General features: G+C 42.7%; 1 protein-coding gene across 1 annotated transcript in view; it reads right to left on the reverse strand.

Annotated features, from left to right (window-relative positions):
- Positions 1-582: 582 nt before the first annotated feature.
- LOC148014454 (transcription regulator NOT2/NOT3/NOT5 family protein) overlaps positions 583-26132 on the reverse strand; it is a 40792-nt gene continuing 15242 nt past the window's right edge. Inside the window, exons 6-16 of the mRNA XM_087666246.1 lie at positions 10476-10565; positions 9516-9662; positions 9294-9419; positions 7382-8062; positions 5770-5841; positions 4547-4763; positions 4302-4465; positions 1820-2080; positions 1480-1599; positions 1198-1379; positions 583-1085 (exon numbers count right to left, since the gene is read on the reverse strand). Of these exons, the coding sequence (XP_087522372.1) occupies positions 1019-1085; positions 1198-1379; positions 1480-1599; positions 1820-2080; positions 4302-4465; positions 4547-4763; positions 5770-5841; positions 7382-8062; positions 9294-9419; positions 9516-9662; positions 10476-10565 (2127 nt within the window). The 3' untranslated portion in view covers positions 583-1018. The remainder of the gene's footprint in view (positions 1086-1197; positions 1380-1479; positions 1600-1819; positions 2081-4301; positions 4466-4546; positions 4764-5769; positions 5842-7381; positions 8063-9293; positions 9420-9515; positions 9663-10475; positions 10566-26132) is intronic.

A 26132-nucleotide genomic window follows, 5' to 3' on the forward strand; every position in this document is an offset into this window, starting at 1 on the left:
CATATGGGATCTTTCCTTCCTCAACTTGGGCCACCCTACCAACATCAGAAATGTCTGTCGAAGCTTTTTTGTTAAGGGTATCCTCAAGGTGAAGTTTCATTGTTTCGAAGCACTTGTATACAATGTTGAAGGATACTATCTGCATAGAAAATGCGGTTAGATTTGCAGCTAGAAAAAGCCCATTCAGCAAAATGAAAACAATCACAATATTTCGACCCTTATCGTCTACAAACATGCCATGTTAGAAATTGCAAGTTCTTGCATTTCATATCTGAGACCTTTACTCCTACATAATTGAAATGTGTCTCCCTTCCCAAGATGCATCTGTAGTATATTACCATGTACTGAAGATTAAGGCATTTTTGCACGAAGTACTTCTCAAACAGAAAATGGAATGAGTAATGAAAATTAAAGGCCAATTTTCAATAAAGAAAATCATCAAAACGCGTTTACCACTTCCTTCTATAAATGCATTGAAACTAAGTGCCTTAATTAATAGAAAGATAAATAAGAGCAGGCATTAATAGTAAACATGGCCATTCATTTACTTTCAAACCTCAACTTGAATGAGCTTGCCAATAGTGCATCGCAAGGCAAACTTCAATTTGCAATTTTTTTCTACTAAATAGAATAGTCCCCCATTTCCTTTACACACTTTTTAAAGAAAGGCTGATTGGGATTGGGGGGTTGCTTCAAGCGGTAAACAAAAGACTCAACCATGATGCCATGTTGGGCAGTCTTTACACATCATCAGTGGTTTGTTTGGAACTTTCCATTTACTAACAACACACTGTTGGCTTTTGAAGGAATAAAAGCTCACATTTTATGGAATAATCAATATACAGGGGAAACCACCTTTGAAAATACCAATGAACTGATGGATATTCTGCACCGAGGCATTTCAAAAGTCATACAAGTGGCCGAGCACTAGAATCAAAATTCAGAAATCTGTCCTTCATATGTGAACATTGGAGAAGTTATGATGCTCATTTCCTGGGGACTAGCAAAGTTGAAGCATCTACACAACAAGCTCATCTTCAAGGTAGCTGTACTCGAAGGTGAATTCTGTTTTGATCCTCTGACACCTACAGTAAAAGCAATACTGAAAGTTCAGCTAGGGAAAAATGCCACACCAAGTTTTTCAAAATCCTATATTTAGCCCTCATTAATGTCATTCCTGTTTTTAGCAGCACATACCATCCCTGCTGAAAATCGTCGTGAACAAGGTTGAAGTCAAAGTACACGTATGTCCCCTGCTCATAATCGTCTGTTGTAACTTTAGGTTCCACGTGACGCTGAAACCATGTATTATACTTTTTATGGTATCTCCATGATTGTTTTTTCAGTTCCCTGGCAGCTAGATATTGCTGGTATGTACCCTAGAAAAGGCAGAGCATCCTTAAAATGTCAGATACATATATCTATCATTTCATTTATCAGACCAACCTTCCACTCAAAATCAATAATTGAAGAGTAAACCTGCTGGTAGTAAAAGGCAAAAAACAAAACATCTGTATCAAGCCGCTCCCAAAAGGCTGGATTATTTATAAGTTCTGCAGGAGCTTGAGGATAGTATGAAGGTGTCACAGCTGGATGTCTCTGGCAAAATTGGAAAAAGAAAGAAGGAAAATGAGACACCTGCAGAAGCTCCAACTTATGAATGACCAACCTTACAAGAGGTTCACAGAACACACTGCACAGTCTCACACCAGGGAAAGAAAGCTCCAGGCAATCATTCACAACTTCAGACAGCATCATGGCATTCTTACATAGCAAACTGACAAACCGATTCACGGTAGGAATGTGAAGTAGAATCTACCGGTGTGTAACTTCTTGATTGTTCAGAGTCCTTTGGCAAAGGTAACTTCGGAAAGGCAGCTTCCAGCATCTGCAGGTTATACATCTGGTCATATGCAGCAGTGCTAGTTAGGTTGTCACCTATTGCTCCCAGATCAGATCCACTTCTACGACCTATAACCCCAGGTACAGCAGTTGATGGCCCTGTCTGCACTGGTTGAGCTCCTGTCTCTGCATTGGTTGACCACCGGTTCAGCTCCGCGAGTGTGCCAGGCCCACCAACCTAAAACAAAAACCACCAATCTGGATAAACAACCCACCCTATAACCATCCCTCAAATGCACGTAGGTACATCAACCTTGAGCAATATATAACTTGTGTCTATATTTAAAAACTGAATCCTCTCTTTCAAACCCTACATATAATGAAACAATCAAAATAGTATGAACCTATCAAAAACAGCTCTGATCAGCTGCATCAGTATGATAAATCATCAGCCATGGCAACTCAGCTACAATTTCACAACACATGAAACATGAAACTCTCTATCAAACACTACATATAATGAGGCCATCAAAACAACTTTACCTCTCAAAAACAGTTCTTATCAGTTGCACCAGTATTCGGTAATTATTGGTCATGGTGTTTATACAAGACTTTGAATCTTACAGTGAATAATTTGTGTATGGTTCCTCCATGGCCTTCAATCTTAGAGTACAACATTAATTGTACACTATCCCTCCTCTCTGCCAGATTTTTTATTAAAGAGAAGAATTTGAAATCACTGCTTTCTTTGGTAATTCCTTCCAATATCCTATTAAACTGTCCCATAATCATCACCTTAAACCTTCACCTTTGCAAGGAAATATGGTCATTTGCTTGCTAGGAAAGTAGGCCTTAGAAGCTTACCACTTCACACAGTGCCTTGATCTGCCTGCTATGAAAATGCCTTTGGACTTCGTGGAACCTGAGATGAGCTATGCTAACTAATGCCATTCTGCCTTATAGCAACACCCATAGCATCACTAGAGCTACAGCAAAACTGAAGAAGCCTTCATCCTTGTGTCTTGACGCACCTAAGGAGGGGGCTCCTGGGAAGGTACAGATACCCCCCCGTATCATGAGAATCTATACACAGATGCAGTGAGTTAAAAAATGTGAAGAACAAGTGCAACAAGGTGTGCCTTATCACATGACTAACATTTTGCTAAGCTGCTCCTCATCTATACACAGATGCAGTGAGTTAAAAAATGTGAAGAACAAGTGCAACAAGGTGTGCCTTATCACATGACTAACATTTTGCTAAGCTGCTCCTCATCGGATGCAGGTTGCTCCAATTCTGACACAACTGAAGGAGTCCCTTTCATATCCATGCTCATATGTTGTCGTGGCCCCCCTTAAACATCCATTATCCTATCAACTTTGTCAAAACCATCAGAATGAAATGAAAGAAATGAATCAGCAAAGCCCTAAGTGCAACCCCCCCTGAATAGAAGAACACGATCCCTGGCTGGATTAAAGTATGGGTCCAACATGCAAGTATGTCTTGACTCCAAGTGTCTACCTGATTGACTAACTTGTAACCAATAAAATGCTTAAATGAAATAGATACAAAGATCAAACTGTTGCGATTCTTTTATCAAGCAGACACTAATTGATGAAAAGGAAGTCAGTTTGCTTTGTGTGGGGAGAAGTACTAACTGGCAGGGCCTGCAATTGCAAAAGCTGCAGATGCAGGATGACGCCTTTTGGGTTCATGAATTGACCCAAGGGAACTGAAGAAGTTGATCTAAAGATTCCCTGAACCTTTTGGCAAATATATCATAATCAACAAATTAATCATTCTTTCCAGCCAAAGTTGTGCTAGCTGTATTCCTGTGCACACTACATATGTGGCTGCATACTAAGGACATTATCCCAAAACAAACATTATTTCTTGAACTGCCTTATGCCTTGTACATTGGATAGTCTAAAAGCATATACATAATAAAGAGTGATTTGTTATGCTCATTGCATTAACCTCTATTTCCTTAAGCCGATTGCCCTTGGTGTACACTTAACATGAGGATGTTTCACCATTTCCCATCCTATTAGTGTTGAGTCCCTGACTTCCATTCCCCATCCTATTACTGTGATTCCCTGTCTTTCACAATAGAGAAGACAGAAAGCAAACTCCTGCAAGCTTCTCTTTAAGTCATCTTCAAAGTCAACGGAGGGGCAGGGCTAGGGGGGAGTATGAGCCACTTGAAAGAACACGTCAATGCATATAGCAGCTCAAATAGAAAGAAAATCATCCTTTGGAAAAAGAAGACAGCATTAACACCCAACTAGAAAGTGCACACATCACCACATATCACTGCTCAAGTAAGAAAGAAAATCATTCTTCAAAAACAAAAAAGACAGCATTAACAAGCTTATAATTATTAAACCAGATTTCAAAAACCTCTATTGTTTGCAAATCAATTGACAACAAACACACACCAGAATAAAAGTACAAATCTTACTGGCACATCAAATGTGTCTGCATTGCTCAGGTCATCATCATTTTTGGAGGGAGGCCTAGTATAAGATGGTGCAGTGACAGTTGGTCCTTCAGGCTTAACATCCTCTACCAACTTTTGTTGTGAACCTTGCTGGGAGCGCTCTCCAAGTCTAGGTGGAGCTGACTCTGTCATAGGACAAGAATTAGAGACGCAAACATAAATTGCTGCACCTCAAAAATTGGGGTCAACATTCCAAAACTACACACCAGTTTCTTTTCCTGTAGCTCCAGCAGGTAGAATCAACTCCTGGGTTGTCTGTGTATTTGATGGTGGTTGTGATTGCACCCCTTGCTGCTGCAAGCCTGCCTGAGATTGTGCTGTGGCTGCAGGAATATGCAAACTTGTTTGCTGCTGCTGCTGCTGTTGATGTTGAAATGCTGCATTTTGAGAGGCTTGAAGATTTTGTAGTAGCTGCAACTGTGACTGTGTCACCACAAAAAAAAAAAGACGTCAGATATTTGGCTAATAGCCTTTTAAAACAAATAGAAGGGAAAGCAGTGATCCTACAATTCTAACAAAAGATGCCTGACTACCCAACCTGCTAGACAGGATAGATTGCAGCAGAAATTGCTCATATGACTGCATGTTAACCTTTGTTTCAAGTGTGGGAGTTCAATTCCATCAGATTGTCGACATTTAGCATCCACATGTTCATAGGTGCATACATGATTTACAAGACTTCCAATCTTTTTTTGCCTACAAGAAATAGATCTTTTCCCAAAGGGCAGCAAAGGGCCCCCTCCTCTTAAAAGGCAGTGTGCTTCTGGATAGTAGCCTCATACAAAAAGTGGGTGTAGACAAGCAACACGTGGTCACTGGAATTTCGTTTTGGGGGAAAAGAACTAGCTCTCACATGTGCAAGAAGGCTTCTAATCATTTCCCCCTCATCCTCTCAGAGACAATATCCCCTCCAAGGAATAAATAGTATACAAGTCTCTGACCCAAAAAGCTTAAAATTTTTCACTTCTACATCATAAATAATCAAACACCATTGCAACAGTATTTGCAAGGGAGACTTAATGACTCTAGCTAAAGAAGAGGAGGTGCCTGTAGTCCTGCCTTTTTGACAGAACTACAGAACTAGAAAGGCTTGGCATTGTAAGTTGAGACATGTTGCTGCTTTTGACTACTAATTTCTGTGCAACACACTTGTTGCAAATGTGGAAGTCGAAACGTCCATTTAAATGTTTAGTGCATAGGATGCTACAGAATGCCCCTTCTCAAAGTAGCATTAGTACCAGAACTACATGTGCATTGAACCGTGGCAAAAAAACAGCTAAATATACACAAAATAAATTATGTTTACTGATGTCACCCTAACCCATTACCAAGCAAGAAAGACATTGTAGTAAGGTGTGACCCACTGCTGCTTTTGACTAGGAACTGCCATGTGAGAAATTAGTTAAGCGGTGGCCAAAAGGAGAGAAACCTGCTGCTGCAAACGTTGAAGATACTTCTGCTTTTGATCTGGCATTATCTCTGTGCGTCCTAAAAATTGACCCTACAGTGAACCGCAAGAATAAACATAAACAGATCAGTTGAAAATTTTTGTACATGTGCCAAAATACAGCCTGTACCCATGATCCCGATTGTTTAACATTAGCCCTTAGAGGCATTTTGCAAACAACATCAGCTACAGCTTTGAGGAACAAGACAAGCTCTTAACAAAGAACAAGCTGTAGTGTTTAGTCTGTAAAATTGTAACATCACAACAATGTGCATCAAGAAAGTTGTTTCACTTGCAATATCTTGTAACAAGATGGATTTATGCCAAATCAAACATTTGCATCCTTGGAGAAGATTCCTACTTGCTCACACATTTTCTTATCCTATGTTTGATACATGCAAGCTACACTTAAAGACACAACGGTCATCTGTGAGAAACAGTAAGTGTACAGTGGGACTGCAAAAACAGTTACCTTGGAGATTTTGTTTACTACAAATAAATTTTAAAAATTATGCTCGCTACAAAACAGTTACTTTGGAAATCATGCTTACTATAAACTACAAAGAAATACAGTTAACAAAGACAGAAATAAATTGTACTTAACCAGAAACAGGCAAAAAAAGTTTCTGAACATGAAGCTAGAATTTATATGCATCTCCACAGGTCAACAAATGTAGAATATGCTAAGGCATCGCTGTTTTTTTTTAAGCATAGGGGACTTTTCTTCAATGGTGTTCAATAGGTGTCTGGCCAGTCTTCTACACTCAGTTTATCTTTTGCATTGCCTAAATACTAAAAACCATAATAGTGTTGGGATCAAATCAATGCAAGTATATACTTACAAGCTACACTTAAAGCTATCAAGGTTGTCCATGTGAGACAATACGTGTACATTGAGAACACGAGAGAGGATCAATAATTCTACTGCAAAGACAGCTATTAAGGTTGTCTGTGTGAGAAAATGCACGTGCATTAGGAACATGAAAAGAGGGTTAATAATTCTAACAGAAAATATGGCCACCCTTGAAACAATGTTCATATACAGTAATCCCACATTACAACAAACCTCAAAAGAATGTGGCTAACGTCAATGACAGAAATAAGTTGCACTTAATCACAAACAACTAAAGAAGTTGATAAAAATGAAAAGTAATTTTTTGAGGATGTCCACATGTCACACAATGTAAAGTATGAGCAGACATCAAAATATCGTAGCCTTTAATTGAGCATGGGATCTTTTTCCAAACGTTTTTCGTGTTTGGTCATCTGGCCAGTCTTCTGCGCTAGTTTTCAGTTATGTTGCCTAACTAAACACTCTCTTACAGTCATCTTCTCTCAATAGTGCATGTGCCTCAAGAGCAGGAGTATCCGAGTCTGCCTGTCATTTTATTCTAGTTCTCAAGCCTCCTTGCCATTCAGGTTTCCACGAAATCATGTCATTCCAGCACAGCAAAAATACTCGGACGTTGTCAGCTTGAGAATTGAGATCTTGTGATTATGCTACATGCAGATGTTATGTGAAATAAGTAAAGTTACAATGCCAATTTGCTTTCAAAGACAAGCTAAAAATTTAGTCCCGAGCAAATATGCTTACAGATTCTAGAGGTTGAAATGACATTGCTGAAGGGGTTCTCCACTGTCCTCCTGGGGTGAATAGTCTAGTGCCAATAATTCCACTTTCTGCAAAAGAACTTGCATCTTGATTTCCACTTGTTTCTGCAATCTTAGAGGCCGATTGCAACAGAACTCGATTCTGAGAACCAGATGAAGTTAGCTGCTGTCCAAGCCCTCCACTACTTAGCCTTTCATCACCAGCCAGTGCACCTCTTTTGCTTAGATCAGAAACTGAAGCCCCAATACCATGACTACTACTAGATGCAACAGGTGATGCAGTAAGTGAACTTGTTGAAATTGCAGAAGAAACATGGGGCGAGGGCTGATTGGGGTTTCCAGGACTTGCCAATGTCCCTCTTCCTGCAGTCCTTGACAGAGTCAGACTGCGGCCTAAAAATCCACCTCCTTCCTCTTCCTTTGATAAGCTAATGGGAGATGAAGGAACCGATGGGTTGTTTCCCTTTGTGATATTAACTGCTGGTAATGTACTGGGACTGCTACTACCTAAAGTACGAGTCCCATTTAAAGTTGAGACTGCTGGAGCCATCCCTCCCACTTGTAGTTCTTGTTGTGCTTGTATTGGTGGAGTTTTACTCCCACTCTCAACAACATGTTGTGCTTCGTCAACAGACTGAGTCGATGGAAAAACATCTTTTGGAACCTGCCAAAAAATCATAGTCAGGCTCTCTCTCTCTCTCTCTCTCTCTCTCTCTCTCTCTCTCAATCGAATGGCTACTCTAGTGGTAAGCCACTTGTTTTATCAACCTGCTGAATATATATATGTATGTGTGTGCATGTGCACGTGTTTTGTATGTAAAATTTCCTCTCTTAATGGAGAACCATATAAATTTAAGGAAGATGTATAATTTGAAACAACATAATTTGATTCAAAATGTGTGTTTGTATGTATGTATGTGTATACACATACATGCAGGCATGATGCATGCATGTATGTACACAAGCATGCAAGGCACATATGTGTATGTGTGTGTGTGTGAGAGAGAGATTGTATACATGTTTGTTGCAGCTGAAGCAGCTGGACAGATATAATTGTGCCACTTCTGAAGAGCAGACACCTATGATACCTAACAATTATCGAACTATCATGCTTGGATACTACCGAGCCAAGACCTATGGATCTCTTCTTGAGCATCAGCTTAGTCTTTGGGCAGAGAAGTATAGATAAATGGCCTTTTGGCTGGCTTCAAGAGAGGCTACACTACCTTTGGATCATGTGCTTATGCTTAGAGCCATCATAAAGGAGGGGCTGAGCACATGGAAAGACAATTTACCATTTTGTGGACTTTAAGAAAGCATTTCATCCCGTCCCACATGCTAGGCTGTTGAGGAGGTAGCAAGAACAAGGAGTACCAGCATGCAGTGAGGGATATATGCACTAAATGAGCTAGTGATAGGCTAAGTGCGGGCAGCAAAACATATTTCTCACAGAGTAACCAGCACCATTGAAGCAAGGTTTCCCCTTATCACCTGCATTATTTTGGACTTCATATAGATGAGACAGCCGAATACGTAGGGAGAATGGGAAGCCCTGGAGCAAGGTCTCCCCTCATCACCTGCATTATTTTGGAGTCTACATAGATGAGATACCAGAATACATAGCTAGCCTTGATATAGTGTCAACCAAGTTTCGCTTGTTTTGTAGCCTTCCGTTCTCCTTTGAAATAACCTCCTCAGCAAAGTGCCATGATACAAGCGAAAAACAATCCATGCGATTCCAGCATCTTGTGAATATAAGGAAAGACTAATTTGACTTACGCAAAAACTAAGAGAAACAATGCAGGATCAATCATAAACACCTTCACCATAAACAAGAGAAAGAGCATTACACCTGCATACCAAAAAGAACAAAGCAGCATAACCAACATGATTACCTTCTCTTTCACCAGAAGGACCGAGGTAACATTGTTAATTGCCTCCAGATTCTCCAAGGCTTCAAAGTTTTCAAGGGGTATGGAGCTGTAAAGCTCATCTACATCAGCAAAGTCATCAAAGTCTTCCTGCAAAACATAAACATATGCTATCAAAAGGAGTCCTCAAATTTACACCATTCCATTCAAAAGTAAGCCATACAATTTTACAAGGGGCCTAATTACCTGATTGCGCTCAACGTAATCTTCAACAAATTCTTTTACATCATTCACCTGGTCAGGGCTTACTCCATCATTGTCTAACAGCCTTAAAATCTGTTCTAGCTTCACAATATGGGCCTTATGACGACTGATCGACTCCTCGAGATGTGTCTATAGTGCCAACAACTTGTGAAATTAGAGAAAAGCAATGCATGTACTAGAAAATTACAGACAACCATCACGTGAGCATCACAACATGTCTTTGCCTCCACATAAGCCACTCCTCTAAACCAATATAAAACAGAGACTCCTTTACAATAGCTTTTGCAAGTCAACAATTATTCAAATTTCCCACAAGTTCCAGGGGTCCATGGCCAGAAGTGGAGAGGATGGGACAGCTTCCTAAAAAGCAAACGCTTCTCTAAATTCCCTTGCCTTTTCAAAAGCATGCGATCCCGTGTAGTTTTATGCACAGCTCTGACTTTCACACAGCTCTCTGGACCAAGCCATCCAGTTTGTCCCACAGCAGCAGGTACTTGAGATTTTTCACCTTCCTTCCAGTTCTGTGGAGCAAGCCAAGCAGTTTGCCACACTGCAACAGGTAATCCAGACACTCACCGAATATCTGACCTCTCCTAGATGCCCAGGGAGAAACAGAATCAGAAGAACACTCGAGAAATGGTCATATCCTATGCACCAGGCCACATCTAGATGCTTGAGAAATGGTCAACAAGTAAGGTAGCCCCAAAACTTAGAACCTAGATGCCTAGGGAGAAAAAAAATCAGAAGAATGCTTGAGAAGTGGTCAAGAAGTCTATCCTATGCACCATGCAACTTAGACAGTGACCCAAAAACTTGAAATCTAGGTGCCCCGGGGGAAACAGAATCAGAAGAATGCTTGAGAAGTCCTATGCACCAGGCCACATCTTCAGGATCAACTATAGTGCATCCCAGTTGAGAAGCAGAGAGATATAGAGAATTTACCAAGCGTGGTGGCCTGCTCTTCCCTTTTTTCACTGTAAGGCCCTCCAATTCTGCTTCAAATGTGTCAACCTGAGATTCTAGTTCACTGACCTGTTTGCAACAAAAACAAAATGTTTAAACCACAGAGATTCAATACTATAAAGGGGCATAAGTTCCATTATACCATATAAATGCATTGCGTCTTCTTACTCTGCACACTCTGTACAGAATATTGATTCTGATCTCATAGGAGACATACCCTCTAATTATACACTTATCATCTTATGCTTTTAAATTGGGGGAAAAAAGACATGAGTTACATCTTAGCTGAAAACAGTCGAAAATTCATAAGAATATTGCGACGACACCAACATAGCATACACACATATAAAGGTTGTTCCTGCCAAATAAGCATTTCCTTGTAGTCGAACAAATTTAGAAACATCAGCTCATGCAAAGAAAGTAGTGCTGATCATGACTGCAAATCACTTTGATTTCTTTAGATGGGTTCCAGCAGAAAATTTTTATTTCAAAGTGGAACTCTGAAAATCTTTCTAAAACGCATTTGTTACAGCTGAATCTTGCAAAATGTGAAATTTACTGAAACAAAATTCCAGGGATTGCAAATACATAGAGGATAGTAAATGGAGCTTCCACAAAACTTGGAATTATATAGCCACAAGGCAGTAACTTTGGAGTAGACGGAAGGGGGCAGGATGGAACAGAATACAAGTGACTATGTATATCATCTGTATATAGATGAGGAATCAACCATAGTTGGGGAGATGGCTTATGGGGCCCAAAAATACTCTTAGCATTTCGTTGCTGAAATTGTGTTCATTGGGGAAAAGGAATGGTTAGCTTGCAAATCACAAAACAGTTAGAATGTACATAGCCACCTGCAAGCAGTGGTGTTGGTGGCAAAGTAAAAGGGTGTAGAGGTATGTACCAGCAAGGAAGATGAAACCATAAGAGAACGGCTCCTGAACTGTCTTCACTCTAGTAAGGACTAGTGCAAACCTACAATGTTTGAACTAAGATACAAAACCCAACATGTAAGTAACTGAAACAAAACCACAACCTGCACAACAGTGCTTCATATTGAGATGCTTTGGTGCTAAGACAAAAAAGTAATGCAAAGCTAATGGAAAAATAAAATTAAAAACTAATGAATAACATAGTAAAAAAAAAGTGTGTGATGGAAGACAAATGAAAATCCTAAAGCTAAGTAGCCTAAGGGATGGAGTTGTTCGTAATCATGATTGTCATGCCTTGTCATCTCCTGCATGTGAGCCTCAGTTCGAATCTAACAAGGACTTTAGGAGCTTCGACATGTCTGTCACTTGTTTAGACAGAGGAGGTCACTCATTCTAGAGCAACCATTTCATTGCCTTTCTATGCATTTTCTCCTCCACTTGAGTTTTTGTGTGCATTTCCTGAGCAGTTTCTACATTTACCAATCTATCATCACTTGCGGGATTTTGTCCATCAACATTGGGCCTATTCCATGCCCATCTAACATTTTTCCAGCATTAAAGGCTGGTCTCCTCCCCATTCACTCCATGTTTCATAGAAGATCCATTCTATTGGCCTCAAAATGCCTTCTGTGGTACCCTCTATGCAGGTGCCCATAATCCCTTCTTTGCCCAAAGAAGACCAGCTTGATGGTTCAAACTGAAAACCACCTTCCTCCTCGTATAAGGTGGGAAAACCAGATCAAGCACTTAATTACAATAATTCATAACTGAGTATAAACTGAAATGCATACAATACCTTAACAATCTTGGATATTAGACACCCGGTTGGCCCCAAAACTAGGGCCCCTTTCGGTATTTCTTTATCTTTAATTGCTAATGGACAGTGTACAAGTTGAGATTCCACGATCTTCTTTGCCGATCCAAAAGCCCCTTGTTGTACATACAATCAGCAAGCAAGTTGGGCCAATTGCTCCTCGCTTTTCACCTAGGAATTGAACAGATGAAACCACCAACTGACCAAACGTTGCCCCAGTTTACATTGGATGACTTGGCATCTAAAATCCATGTCAATTCCGTGAATTTCAGGTGTTGATTTCAATGTAAGATGCCTCTTCCTGTTGGCATAGGTCCCAAGGTGGCTATCAAACCCTAATTTCTGCAAAAAATAGGGTTTTCGACAGAAACCCTCCTATCGTCCACCAAATTTGGCTGAGATTTACTAAGAAATGCTGAGATCTTTTGAGAAATTAGTGGAGAAGGTGAGAGAAAGCCAAGATCAATGAGAAATCTGATGTTCTTCGCAAGAAAACCCTAAAATTTGCATGTTGCCTACTCCATCATGCATTTAATGCAATCACCTACTACTACCAAGCCCCTCCATAATTAAATTGGCTAGGCCATTTGCAACCTAGAGTGGTCCCCAACCTTTGTTGATGCTGATCCCTAGTGTCACCACTAACACTCATTGGCCAAACAACTATCCTAGAGTCAAAACTGACACCAACTAATCCCTAAAGCCTAGTTGGCATAACTTATCACAACTTTTGCCTTACACCCACTACATCTTCAAGGTCCTTGGCTTGGTACCATTAAATAACGGCCATGTGCATCACATGTGCTAAACAACCCTGCATATTTGATTAATAACTTAATCAAATATTATCGACAAGATTAAAGCATCATAAAATTTCACATCCCCATGACACAAACTATTCGCTTTGGTCATGTAAGGTGGAGTGTATCCTTGATACCTTCAATCTTTGGGAGTTTGTTACCCATCCAATGGAGGATTCTATTGTTGGATCATCAATGGATTGTGTAGCCCTATTGGATCGGCTCAACTCTAGAGCTCAATATTTCCTCTTAATGAGCTTACAAGATTCTATCCTAGTGCAGGCACACAAATTGCAAAAAGGAATAGAGGTGTGGATAAAACCTGCTTCTTTGTACCATCAAGAGACATTTTCCCACCGAATTACTCTTGAGAAGAAATTACAGATGCTCGTTGTTGATGACTCTCCTTCCTTGAAGAATCATATCAATATGTCAAAGCACATGACAGATGAGCTTGCATCCCTTGGCAAAATGATCTCTTCAAAGGATATCGCCATGATTCTTTTGAATCAGCTGCCATCTCCCTAGTTTGATGTCTTCCACACCAACCTTCGTACATCGAGGACCCGTAAGAAGCTTCTATAGGAGGAGCTTGCCCCACTTGTTTTAGAGTATGACAAGCACGCCAAAGAGGTAGCTAGTGGATATCAAAAGATGACGTACCAACAAGACAGTAGGGTTTGTGGAGAGGAACACGGAGTAAACTCGAAAGACATAAAGAAGAGAAGAAAAGAGAAGAGAGAAGAAACTCTGATGAATGGAATGATGAAGATATGAATCATGGAGTGAATGTGATACAAGGGAACAAGGGTGCCGTAACACAAGAAAGACGAAGACAGACACGAACCATGAACCGCAATGTCCTCCTAAAGGGGTATGAGGGTAGTGGAGAGGCTGGAGAGAAAGGTGACAGACTGAATGAATCAACTGTGAGAAATGAATGAGAGAGTGGCCTATAAATAGACATAAGCAGTCTAGGATGGTGCCCTTTTTTGGGGCTGCAAACCCTAAATGCAAAACGCAAGAACACAAAATGCAAACTGTAGATAAAGGGTTTTTCAACACCCTCTCTCGGGCCCAAAAAGGGAAAGAAGAGAAGAGTGAGGTGGAGATGCAATGCTACATGCTAAAGAATGCTCATGCAGCAAGTGCCACTTGGACAATGTCCCTCGTGGGGAAATTGTTCACTTGCCCAAGCACCCTAGTACAAAGATGATGAAATCATGCAAGGCATAGGAGGAATGTCGGACTTTGTGTGGTGTCGAGAACCATAAGGATATACCTATACTCGATCTCGGGAGGTGGCTCTATGCTGACCAAGGGACGAAAAAGATCCACCCTGTAATCTGAGAATACCACCTGAAAGGAGACCTTTGAAGATAGTCAAGAGACTAGATGAGCTGTAGAACCCGAAACTCAACCGCCGGAAGAAGCCACTAGCTCTGTGACTCCATGCTGGAAGAAATACAAAGGCCTAGCCACCAAGTCATTGCTGAAGACCCAAGGGCCCCGATCAAGGTAGATCCTCTAGATCCTGGGTATGAGTAGAGGAAATGACTCCTCAAAGGAGAGCCACTCCTCGAAAGTGAAAGGTGGTGGTGTGTGAAGAACTTCATGGCACATAGGGTCCCTCTCTAAATCGGAAGGGGTAAAACTAGGAGTCCCCTTTGAAGCCAAAGAAGAACTGGAAACCCCCTTTGAGGGCGAAGTAAGAAAGTTCCCCTCTGAGTCCCAATCTGAAAGAAAAAGGGAATCCAACCACTCATGGCTCACGGACTGCAAAGCATCTCATGACAAAGAAAGTGCCGCCAGTGTGCTGAAGAAGGTAGCTGGGGATCGAAAGAAAAAGCCGGAAAGCTCCCAAAAGTAGCCTCTCAAACTCGACTGGAAGAGGGTAGGGAAGAAGGAGGCTTAGGACGAGCCAAGGGTGGGGAACAATCGCGGGCTCTCAAGAGAGTGGACTATGGAGGAGATGTGGGCCGTGGAAGCCACTGTACCCGAAAGTGGATGGGGAAAACCTCCCCGCAGTGGGGTGGTCTCCAGGAGGGCTTATCGCCTAGTAAGGTCTTAGAGACTCCGTGTGCTCGAAAGGACTTAGTGCGCGTCGGGTGCGGCTTATTGCCTTGAGCATAATACTCTAACAGCCGATGTAGAACAATCTCTGTGGCCCAAAAAGGAGAGGTGGCACAAGGAGTGCGTGGTGGAAGACGCATATACTCCGGAGGGGTAGGGAGCAAAGGTCGATGTCTACAGTCTTCGATGAGATGACCGTTCGTGCTGTAGTAGGAACACCCAATAGAAGGGCAATCTGTCGGGGAGACGCCATGGTACCGGTGTGGTAAAATGGATAAGGGAGGGTGGGTGGGTGGGAGAAAAAGGATATCTCCCAATGCACGGCTACGCAACGGAAATAGTAGAGAAATCAGATGTTGATGCCGAACCCACCACCGGTCTTTGTCTTCTCTGATGAGGAGGAGAGAAAGACTAAAAACGTAAGTGAGGAGAGAGAAAGACTAAAAACGCAAGTGAAACCAGCAGCAACAGTTAGTATGCTGAAAGCAGCTCCGAATAGTGTGTGGTAGGCTGGAAACAAGCGCCAGACAGCAATGGCCAGCTTGGACCGCGATGTCCTCCGCGTCCAAGGTGTGAGCAGCAAGCTGAAATACCTGCAATCTGCAAAAACGAGATTGTTTTCTGAATGGAGAGTGATCAGCAACAGTCGCTCTGCTGTAAACAGCTGCAAATTGCGGGTGGAAGGCTAGAAACAGGCACCAGACTGTAGATGACAGCAAGGGACAACTGAGACTGGAATGTCCTCCGCGAAAGGAGTGTGAGCAGCAAGCTGAAATCACCTGAAACCTGCAAAAACGAGATTTTGATACAATGGAAGAAGAAGAGAAGTGGATGCCAAACCCGCCACCAGTCTTTGTCATCACTGGAATGGAGGATCTTTACCACTGTTTGAGCATATCCAACTCTGATATCATGTCAAAAGATGACATACCAACGAGACAGTAGGGTTTGCGGGGAGGAACACGGAGTGAACTCGGCAAACATGGAGAAGAGCATATCTGAATCATGGAGTGAATGTGATACAAGGGAACAAGGGTGCTGCAGCACAAGGAAGATGATGAAGACAGCCATGAACCACGAACCGCAATGTCCTCCTGAAGGGGTGTGAGTTAAACCAGTCTATGACTCACATAAAGTGGTAGTTCCTTCAATTAACACCTAGTCTTTACACACACACGCATAAGCAGAGACCTCACTCCCTCGCTCAACACCAGATTGGCCCCGAAGTCCGGCGCCCTTCTCGGTATTTCTTTATCAATTAAAAGATGAAAAATTACAAAAATGATAATGTTCAAAAATAAATAACTTGTGAACAGTGGGTTTTCATCTCTTCTGAGTAAATCCCAGCTGCATAAGAATAGTAGTACATGTCCAGATCAACATCCCTTCTAGGAAAGCATTTTCTGTGACCAAAACACAATGATTCCTGCGCAGAATTGCAGTCTGGATCTCTGAATTTACTGTTCTTACTGTCCAACATGTCCAGACTTCACTATTCTTACTGTCCAGCATGTGCAGAATTCACTATTCTTACTGTCCAGCACACTGTTCTTACTGTCCAGCATGTGCAGAATTCACTCTTCTTACTCTTCAGCATGTGACCAAAACTCAATGATTCATGTGCAGAATTACAGTCTGCAGATCTCTGAATTCACTGTTCTTATTGTCCAGCATGTCCTGCATTTTCTGTGACCAATACTCAATGATTCATGTTCAGAATTTCAAAGAAAACACAGAATTGTACCTTCGATGGAATCATCCCATCATGTGAAGCGTTTCCTCTGAGAATAGAGAGAGAGTTGATCAGAGGGAGCAAGCTCTACCTCCATTCTTGACTCAGAGACGTAGAAGTATTCTCCATGGCTGATTTTCTTGCAGCAACCTGCTCTCAGCTCCTCAAAACTTCATTCTCCCATCTGCCCCTTATGCCTATTACGTTTTTTTTTAATGCTCTCTCTCTCTCTCTTTTGGGAATTTGTGCCACATGGCATACATGTAACAATTTTCCCATTTTAACCTTTTGGTCTAAAATTCTCCCTGTTCGGTGCAAAATTTGACCTTGGTACAGACTAGAAAAATTAATCATCGTGCAAAAATGAAGATAATGACACGAACAAATTCTGGGGTCCAAAAATAGTAACTCCCTAAATTTTAGGGATGGTGACCCTTGTATTCCTCAATTTGTTCTGAGCAACTTTTATCATTGTGACCACATCAGAAAGTGTAATGTGGCTCAGATACAGTGACTTGCCATCTTCTGTCTTGGCCATGCTCATTGTCTTGCACCATCTCCAATGGCTAAGCACACAGTCCCAAACCACTGGCATTCTATTCTTCAGTGCCCATTCAATATGGAACCGACCGTAAGGCTCAGACAAACCATTAGTCCAATTTGTCCCAATGGCTGCCTCTTCTAGCCATGCACAGATCCCGACTTATTTCAAGAAAACTCTGATGTAAGAAACAACATCAATAAAAGAAAAGAAAAATAAAAAATTTATATAAATAAATAAGAAAAGCAACTGTAAAAAGTATCACCACCTGGTGACAGTGAGGGTAGTGGAGAGGCTCGAGAGAAGAGGTGATGGACTGAATGAATCAGCCGTAAGAAATGAATGAGAGAGTGGCCTATAAATAGGCACAGTTAATCTAGGATGGCGCCCCTTTTTGGGGCTACAAACCCTAAACGCAAAACGCAGAAATGCAAAAACACAAACTATGGGTGAAGGGTTTCTCAACAGTGGATCCACATCCACCAAAGCTTTTGTTGAAGGTTCAAGAGGTAGGAAGAAGAAGGAAGGGAAGTCAAAGGCGACAGGAGAGTTCTTCAAGCTCTGACTCCGACTCGAAAAAGCCTGAATGCCCATACTATGAAAAGGGGACACATTCAAAGGAGAAATGTTGGAAGAAGTATCCTCGCCTTCGTCCAAGAGTAAAGGATGGAGCTAAAACATCCAAGTCTTCTACCTCTACTTCAGCAATTACCCATGAGTCAATGTTCCTTCATATTGTTGAGTTGGAGTAGCCTTCTTCAATTGTTGCCTCGTCTTCTAGGAGGCCTTGGTTGGTTGATAGTTGAGCTTCTAGTCATATGACTCCACGAGGTGACTTGTTGCAAGATCTACACCCTTCTAAGGGTTTAGTCACTGTTGGTAATATTATATTGGTATCTATTAGCGGTGTTGGCACTTTGCCTTTGTTTCTCAACCACAAGTCAAGCTCCCTTTCAGAGGCCCTTTATGTTCCAGACTTGGGCTTTCCACTCCACTCAGTTTATGGCCTTATCAGGCTTGGAACCCAAGCTGTCTTCACTAAGCATGCCCTTTGTATCGAGGATTCTTACACAAGACCTGTATACAAACTCCATTCCCCTTCTCTTATGCAAGGTCCTCCGCAACAATTGTCTATTGCTACACACCCATTCCCACTTGTACACCATCGCTTCCACACGTTCCTTCCCATCTCCCACCCTCTCCTCCAAAGGTTCCCTTGTACCCTCCATCCCTTTGAGTGTAATGATCTCGGCGATGTGGCTGTTGTTAGAGCTAGACAATAGGTCATTCCCTAGATAGGCATGCCCTCTCTCTCAAGTTCACAGCCAGAACCACTTGAGTCCACTTCCTCTAGAGACCATTTGACCTAGCAGATTATGGAGCCTTCCTCCGGTTCAAACCTCCAAGATACTAACTATGATTCCTTTCCACTCCCCACATGCACATCACTTGAGTCTTGTAGGGTACACTCTAGTTTGCCTTCTCTTTTCCACTACACATTTCTCCTTTTACTTACATTCTTAGTGTGTCTATCTTTTGGTAGTGGGAGTCCCATTTACATTTGTCCATAGCACTCACTTGCACTTAACATTGAAGTCAAGGTTTGCATGTTTTATGATCTTGTGTAGTTGTTTCTACTTCCTTTTGCAGGTTGACATTTCTTCTACAAGCTCTACTACCTACCAAAACCTTGGATCGTTTAGCACTCCTTTCCATGGTTACATCTTTTGGTGGCACTTCATTCCCAAGATTTATCATTGCCTTTCAGAGGCCACCTTGGAGGCTATTCATTTCACGGATTTTCCGCTAGACATGTATCTCACTCTTCTTCTTTTGGTGCTACTCCTTTTTCCCATCGACATCGACATTTTGGGGACAAAGGGGATGTCAAAAGATGATGTACCAGCAAGACAGTAGGGTTTGCGGGGAGAAACACGGAGTGAACTCGGTAAACATGCAAAAGAGAAGAGAAGAGAGAAGAAACTTTGATGAATGGAATGATGAAGTTTTGAATCATGGAGTGAATGTGATACAAGGGAACAAGGGTGTCGTAGCACAAGGAAGATGATGAAGACAGCCACGAACCACAAACCGCAATGTCCTCCTAAAGGGGTGTGAGGGTAGTGGAGAGGCTGGAGAGAAGAGATGACGGACTGAATGAATCAGTCATGTAGAATGAGTGAGAGAGTGGCCTATAAATAGGCACAGTCAATCTAGGCTGGAGCCCCCTTTTGGGGTTGCAAACCCTAAATGCAAAACGCAAAAATGCAAAAAACGCAAACTGCCGGTGAAGGGTTTCTCAACACCCCCTCTCAAAACCAAAAAGAGAAACAAGAGAAGAGTGAGGTGGAGATGCAATGCTACATGCTGAAGAATGCTCATGCAGTAGGTGCCATTTGGACAGTGTCCCTCATGGGGAAATTATTCACTTGCCCAAGCGCCCTAGTACAAAGATAATGAAAACATGCAATGTCTAGGAGGAATGTCGGACTTTGTGTGGTACCGAGAACCATAAGGATATGCCCGTACTCGATCTCGAGAGGTGGCTCCATGCTGACAAGTGACCAAGGCAAGAAGAGAAGAGAAGAAAGAAGATGTAGAGGATCCCTAAGATCCAAGATTTCCACCGGAAAGGAAACTTGCAATAAAGAACAGTAGACAAAGTGAACTGGAGAACCCGAAACTCAAGGCCTCATCACCGAATCGCAACTAAACCTCCAAGATCCCGATCTAGGTGGTACCTGAATATCTTGGATATCAATAGAAGAGATGACTGGTCGAAGACAGCCACCGCAAAAAAGTAGAGGATGGGTGAAGAACTTCATGTGGAGTAGGTTCCCCCTTTGAGGTGGGAGGTGGAGGGGCCACCGCTGAAGTCGAAGAAGAAGTAGATGCCCCCTCTGAGGGCAAAGAAATAACATCCCCCTCTGAATTTCCCTCTGAAGTAGATAGGAAATCCAAAAACTCATGGATCACAGACTCTGAAATGTCTAATTACAAAGGAAGTGCCACCGATCATGCTGAAGAAGGTATCTGGGGTACCGAAGAGCTCTCAGAGGTAGCCTCTCGAACCTGAGTAGTCAAGGGTGGGAAAGGGTGGGCTCAAAATGAGCAAGAGGTGGGCAACAGTCGTCGTCTCTCAGTGGAGCAGACTGGATAGCCGAAGAAGAGGAAGGAGTCGAGCAACCACTGTCTCTCGAAGGAGCGGACTAATGAGGAGATGGTATCAAACAATCACTCTCTCTCAATGGAGCAAACTACAGAACCGCGGGCCGTGGTAGCCACTATACCCGAAAATAGGTGGGAGAAGACTGATGCTGGCATTGCGACGATCTCTAGGAGGTCATAGTGCCAATCGATCCTCCATGTACTCGAAAGAACTTAGTGCGCATCGGATGCATCTTATTGCCTTAAGCATACTATTCTGATAGCCAATGCAAAACAATCTGTATGGCCCAAAAAGGAGAGGTGGCACAAGGAGTGTCTGGTGGAAGCCGCATATACTCCGAGGGAGTGGGGAGCAAAGGTCGAAGTCGGCAATCTTCGGTGGGATGACCGTTTGTGCCGCAGTAGAAGCACCCAGTAATCTAGTCATCTGTTGGTAAAGAAGCCATGGATACTAGTGTGCCTTGCTAAAGAAGGAAGAGGTGGAAGAGGTCAGCCACGAACCATGAACCGCAATGTCCGCCTCAAGGGGTGTGAGGGCAGTGTGAAACATGAACCGCAATGGCTGCCGCAAGGGTGGGAAGACAATGAAGTGAGCTGCCAATGGGAGGAGGATGCTACCAGCAATAAGAGGTTGCAACCAGTAGAAAAACGCAGGTGAGGAGAGAGAAAGACTAAAAACGCACGAAAAACCAGCAACAGCAGTCAATATGCTGAAATCAGCTCCGAACAGTGTGTGGTAGACTGGAAACAGGCGTGAGACTGTTGTAGACAGCAATGGCCAGCTTGGACCGCGATGTCCTCCACGTCCAGGGTGTGGGCAGCAAGCTGAAATACCTAAAATCCGCAAAAACGAGATTGTTTTCTAAATGGAGAGTGATCAGCAACAATCGCTCTGTTGTAAACAACTGCAAACTACAAGTGGAAAGATGGAAACATGCGCTAGACTATAAATGACAGCAAGGGATAGCTGAGACTGCAATGTCCTCCGTGAAAGAGGTGTGGGCAGCAAGCTGAAAACACTTGAAACTTGCAAAAACGAGATTTTGATGCAGTGGAAGAAGAAGAGAAGTGGATGCCGAACCCGCCACCGGTCTTTGCCGTCACTGGAGTGGAGGGTCTTTGCCGTCACTGGAGTGGAGGATCTTTGCCGTTGTTTGAGCAGATCCACCTCTGATACCATGTTAAAAGATGACGTACCAACAAGACAGTAGGGTTTGTGGAGAGGAACACGGAGTGAACTCAGCAAACATGGAGAAGAGAAAAGAAGAGAGAAGAAACTCTAATGAATGGAATGATGAAGTTCTAAATCATGGAGTGAATGTGATACAAGAGAACAAGAGTGTCGTAGCACAAGGAAGATGATGAAGATAGCCACGAACCACAAACCGCAATGTCCTCTTGAAGGGGTGTAAGGGTAGTGGAGAGACTGGAGAGAAGAGGTGACGAGCTGAATGAATCAACCGTGTAGAATGAGTGAGAGAGTGGTCTATAAATAGGCACAGTCAATCTAGGGTGGCACCCCTTTTTGGGGCTGCAAACCCTAAACGCAAAACGCAGAAACGCAAACTGCAAGTGAAGGGTGAAGGGTTTCTCAACAAGGGATGCTTACTTCTCCTTCCATTGTCCAATGGTGAGAGAGGGCAGTCTACGATTTTCCCTTTCACTTTTTGCCAATGGACATCTTCTCTTGATAGTGACAATGATGGCCCTTGGGCTTAGGTAAACCCTAGGCCCTTATCCTAATAGTGTGTAGGATTATTTTGTCTATTTTGTGAAGGTAATGGAACTATCCATCCTTATCTCATGTACTTCGAGGCATAGTAACTCAGTGGGATGAATATTGATTTAAACCCTCACTTAATGCTAAATCTTATGACCATTTAAAACAAAACCCTTTTTTTTTTAAAATCCATTGTTGATTCCATCCACCTTCGTAGGACTTAATAGACCCTTGGACAGCCGATGAGCATCCTCAATCCGATGCCCTAGCCTCTTCGGGGTGATCACTTGGGCTCCCTTGGTAAGATAACCATCGTCTCTATAGTCTTGGTAGGTCACTGGGTAACCGACGTGCACCCTTTGCCTGATGCCCTGGCTACTTTGGGGTGGGCTTAGGTAATCCCTAGGCCCTTATCCTAATAGTATATAGGATTACTTTACCTTTTTTGTGAAGATAATGGGACTATCCATCCTTATTTCCTATACTTCAAGGCATAGTGACTTAGTGGGATGAATATTGATTTGAACCCTCAATGCTAAATCTTGTGACCATTTAAAACAAAGCCCTCAAACCACCCACCAAAAAAAAAACATTGCTGATTCCATCCACCTTTGCGAGACTTGGTAGGCCCTTGGGCAGCCAACGAGCATCCTTGGTCCAAAGCCCTGGCCTCCATGGACTAATCACTTGGGCTCCCTTGGTAAGATAACCATTGCCTATGTAGTGTTGGTAGATCAATAGGCAGCCAACGTGCACCCTTTGCCTGATGCCCTTGCCTGATGCCCTAGCTACTTTGGAGTGGGATGGCTCGGGGTAAAAGAAAAAATAAATACATGGGTTTATTTCTCGTGGCAGGCCTAAGAGAGAGTGTTGAGCTAAAACTGCATTAGCCCGACTTAAACAACCCCAAAACATGCTTAATCAATGAAGAAACCTTATTATTTTAAAAAGAACTGCGATCCTAGAGAGTGACTATGTCCCATATGCGAAACCCTAATTTGGGTGCCCCAAACTTTTTATAAACAGACATGCAACCCACCACTCTCTCTTAATCTCGTTTTTGCAAGTTTCAAGCCCTCTAGCTTCACTGCCCACACCCCGTTCGTAGAGGACAACTCATCCGAAGCTGCCCATTGCTGTCTACATCGATCTAGCACCTATTTCCAACCTCCATCGTGTAGTTTACATTGATATCTGCTGCATTTACTGATCAGCCACATCGTCTATAGCTGGCGAACTGCTGAACTCCTACGTTTGTGATCTACGGTTGCTATACGAACTGCCATGCCATCATACATGCGTTTTTGCTGCCATCAGGTTGCCATGTCATCATGCTTGTGTTTTTGCTGCCATCAGCCTGCCACATCATCATCAACTTGCTGGCATTTTTCTCTCTCCTCAAGTAGCTGTGTTTTTAGTCTTTCTCTCTCTCCTCACTGCGTGTCTGCATCAAATCCAACCTCTCTACCTATGTTTAATGTTATTCGACACATAGAGGTTGCCTTGCTACGTTTCGGGGTCCGTTCCAAGTATGATATTCTCTCCAACTCATAACCTCTGCCTTGATCCCAGAGATACGAGAGTTCGAGGTTCAATATTCACAACATAGTGTGTTTGCTGCATGAGCACTATATATTCAATAGTCATTCACTTCATTATTCATTGTGTTCACTATCTTTGAGTTACCCTAACCCTAACTGTCTTTTGAGTTTATCAATTTGTGCTTTGTGTTGCAATTGGTTTTGTGTTTTTTGTGTTTAGAGCATTTCTTCACAAAGCCACCTTCTCTACAAGTACTTCGCGAATTTTATGTTTGATATCCACTCTATACCTATTGAAGATGAGGGAGATGATGTGTTGACCTCCTCATTGAGACAATAATGCCTCCTTTAGGCATCTAGTGAAGGAGAAACTTGAGAAGACACCATAGCTTCCCAAGAGTAAGATGTCTCAACCATTGTGAGTTGGTTAAGTGTCGCTCATGTATCTCACACAAACCAAGCCTCCACGGTAGCCACAGGATACTCTTAAGTAGAGCATTGGCTATGATGACATGTGAAGGTATCCTAAGGTTTGCATTGAGAAAACACAAAATATAGGAATGTGAATAAAACATAATAACTCAAACAAAAACGCAAGAACAAAAAATAGAGAAGAAGAGAATCCTGTGAAACTAAATGAATGCTGAATGTAAATGAAGTTACACAATGCTCAAAGGTAGAGCTGTCCAAACAGCCCATTGTTCTCATGAAAGAGGAAGGTGTCGGATTGTGACATCCACATGAGACAGATTCCGAGTGCTGAAACCACCAGAGAGATAATGGAGAAGTGGGCAAGCAGCAAAACACAGCCTGTAAGTGTCAGAGCATGTGTGACCCCATGGCTGTCCAGCCACAGGCAACTGATCAGGCCTGAAAATTAGCTGTCCACTGGTTGGATGAGCAGGTCAAAAGCTGGAAGAAGCTCTTGAGAGCTAGGGGAGTCAAGGCAGCTGTCCAACAGGCAGAAGATCATGACAACAGGCAAGCAACGGCTGGAAGTAATAAAACTCAGCAACATGAAGGTCATGGAGCAGTAGCTGGAGCTGACATCAGCAGCTGTGCTGAAAACACAACAGGTAGCAACCTCTAGAAGGGCAGTGGCAGCTGTAGATGACCACACTAGGAGGATAGCAGCAATAGGCAATGGAGCTAGGAGCCACATGACAATGTAGACTGAGAGGGGCAAGATGGAACAGGGTACAAATGACCATGCAAACCATCTATTTATAGATGAGGAACCAACCAAAGTTTGGGACATGGCTTACGGGTCACAAAAATACATTCTCATGGCTGATCACCACTTAGGATGCTTTAGGGCCTTCTACCAACTTTTCAACTCAGAGTGCATTGTGTAGTCTATCATAAGGCACAAGCCTAGCAGAACATCTCACCCCCTCCAAGATAGAGCCCGGTGGAGAATTCCGAAATCCCACATGATCTACTGTTACTAGGTAACAAGTCCTTAGGAGGGGGCCATTGAAACATCCCACAAGGATCCTAGCCTACACATGAGACACAACACAAGCCGTACCCACGGCAAAGAACATAAAGGGAATGTACATCGAGCTCCCCTCCCAGACATGGAGCCAAATGGGCTCGCCCTCAAGCCGAAAAGCTAGCATCAAGTCGGGTCATGACCACATCACAAGAGCTAGTGTCCCATACCACTAGTCCACACCATCCTAGTGTGCAAATGCATTGGCCTACGAGCCAAGATTTGAAAAGTGATGATCACAAGTTGATGTGCACAATAGGGCCTTGAGTCCTACAAATGGGACTTGATTGCCCTAAGCTGAAGTGCCCTTGAAGTGGTATCTTGACTCGAACTGGTATCTTTTGCTTGCATTGTTGAGCTTGTGCTCTTGGGCTTATTAACCATAAGTACCCTAGGTATTCCCTCAAAAACCCTTCCCTATCTTCTCTCCATATCATCGACCAATGGCTACTCCATGCTATAACACTAATGGCAAGCTTACAAGCCCCAACTATCTAACTTCGAACGTGGTGATGAAAGTCTTATTTGTGCAAAAGCACCTTTGGTATATTGTTTCAAGTTTTACCTCTCATCTCCCATGACCCTCTCCTCTTTCCATCCAATCGGGATTAATACATCTTTGAGGAAGCAATCCTAAATTGGGACACTGATGATGCCAAAGCATACTCAATGCTTCTTCAATGGTACTCAATGCTTCTTTCATGTATCTTGAAGGAAGCCCTACAAAGATCACCTCTTGCGGGACATCTCTAAGGTGTGAGAGAAGCTCCTAGTTATGTAGAAGCCTCGATCAACCATGAAAGTTGGTACCCTCTAA

Source organism: Lygodium microphyllum, chromosome 25, assembly GCF_053477565.2.
Source record: "Lygodium microphyllum isolate KBCC chromosome 25, Lygodium_microphyllum_v1.1.10, whole genome shotgun sequence".
NCBI classification, from domain to species: domain Eukaryota; kingdom Viridiplantae; phylum Streptophyta; class Polypodiopsida; order Schizaeales; family Lygodiaceae; genus Lygodium; species Lygodium microphyllum.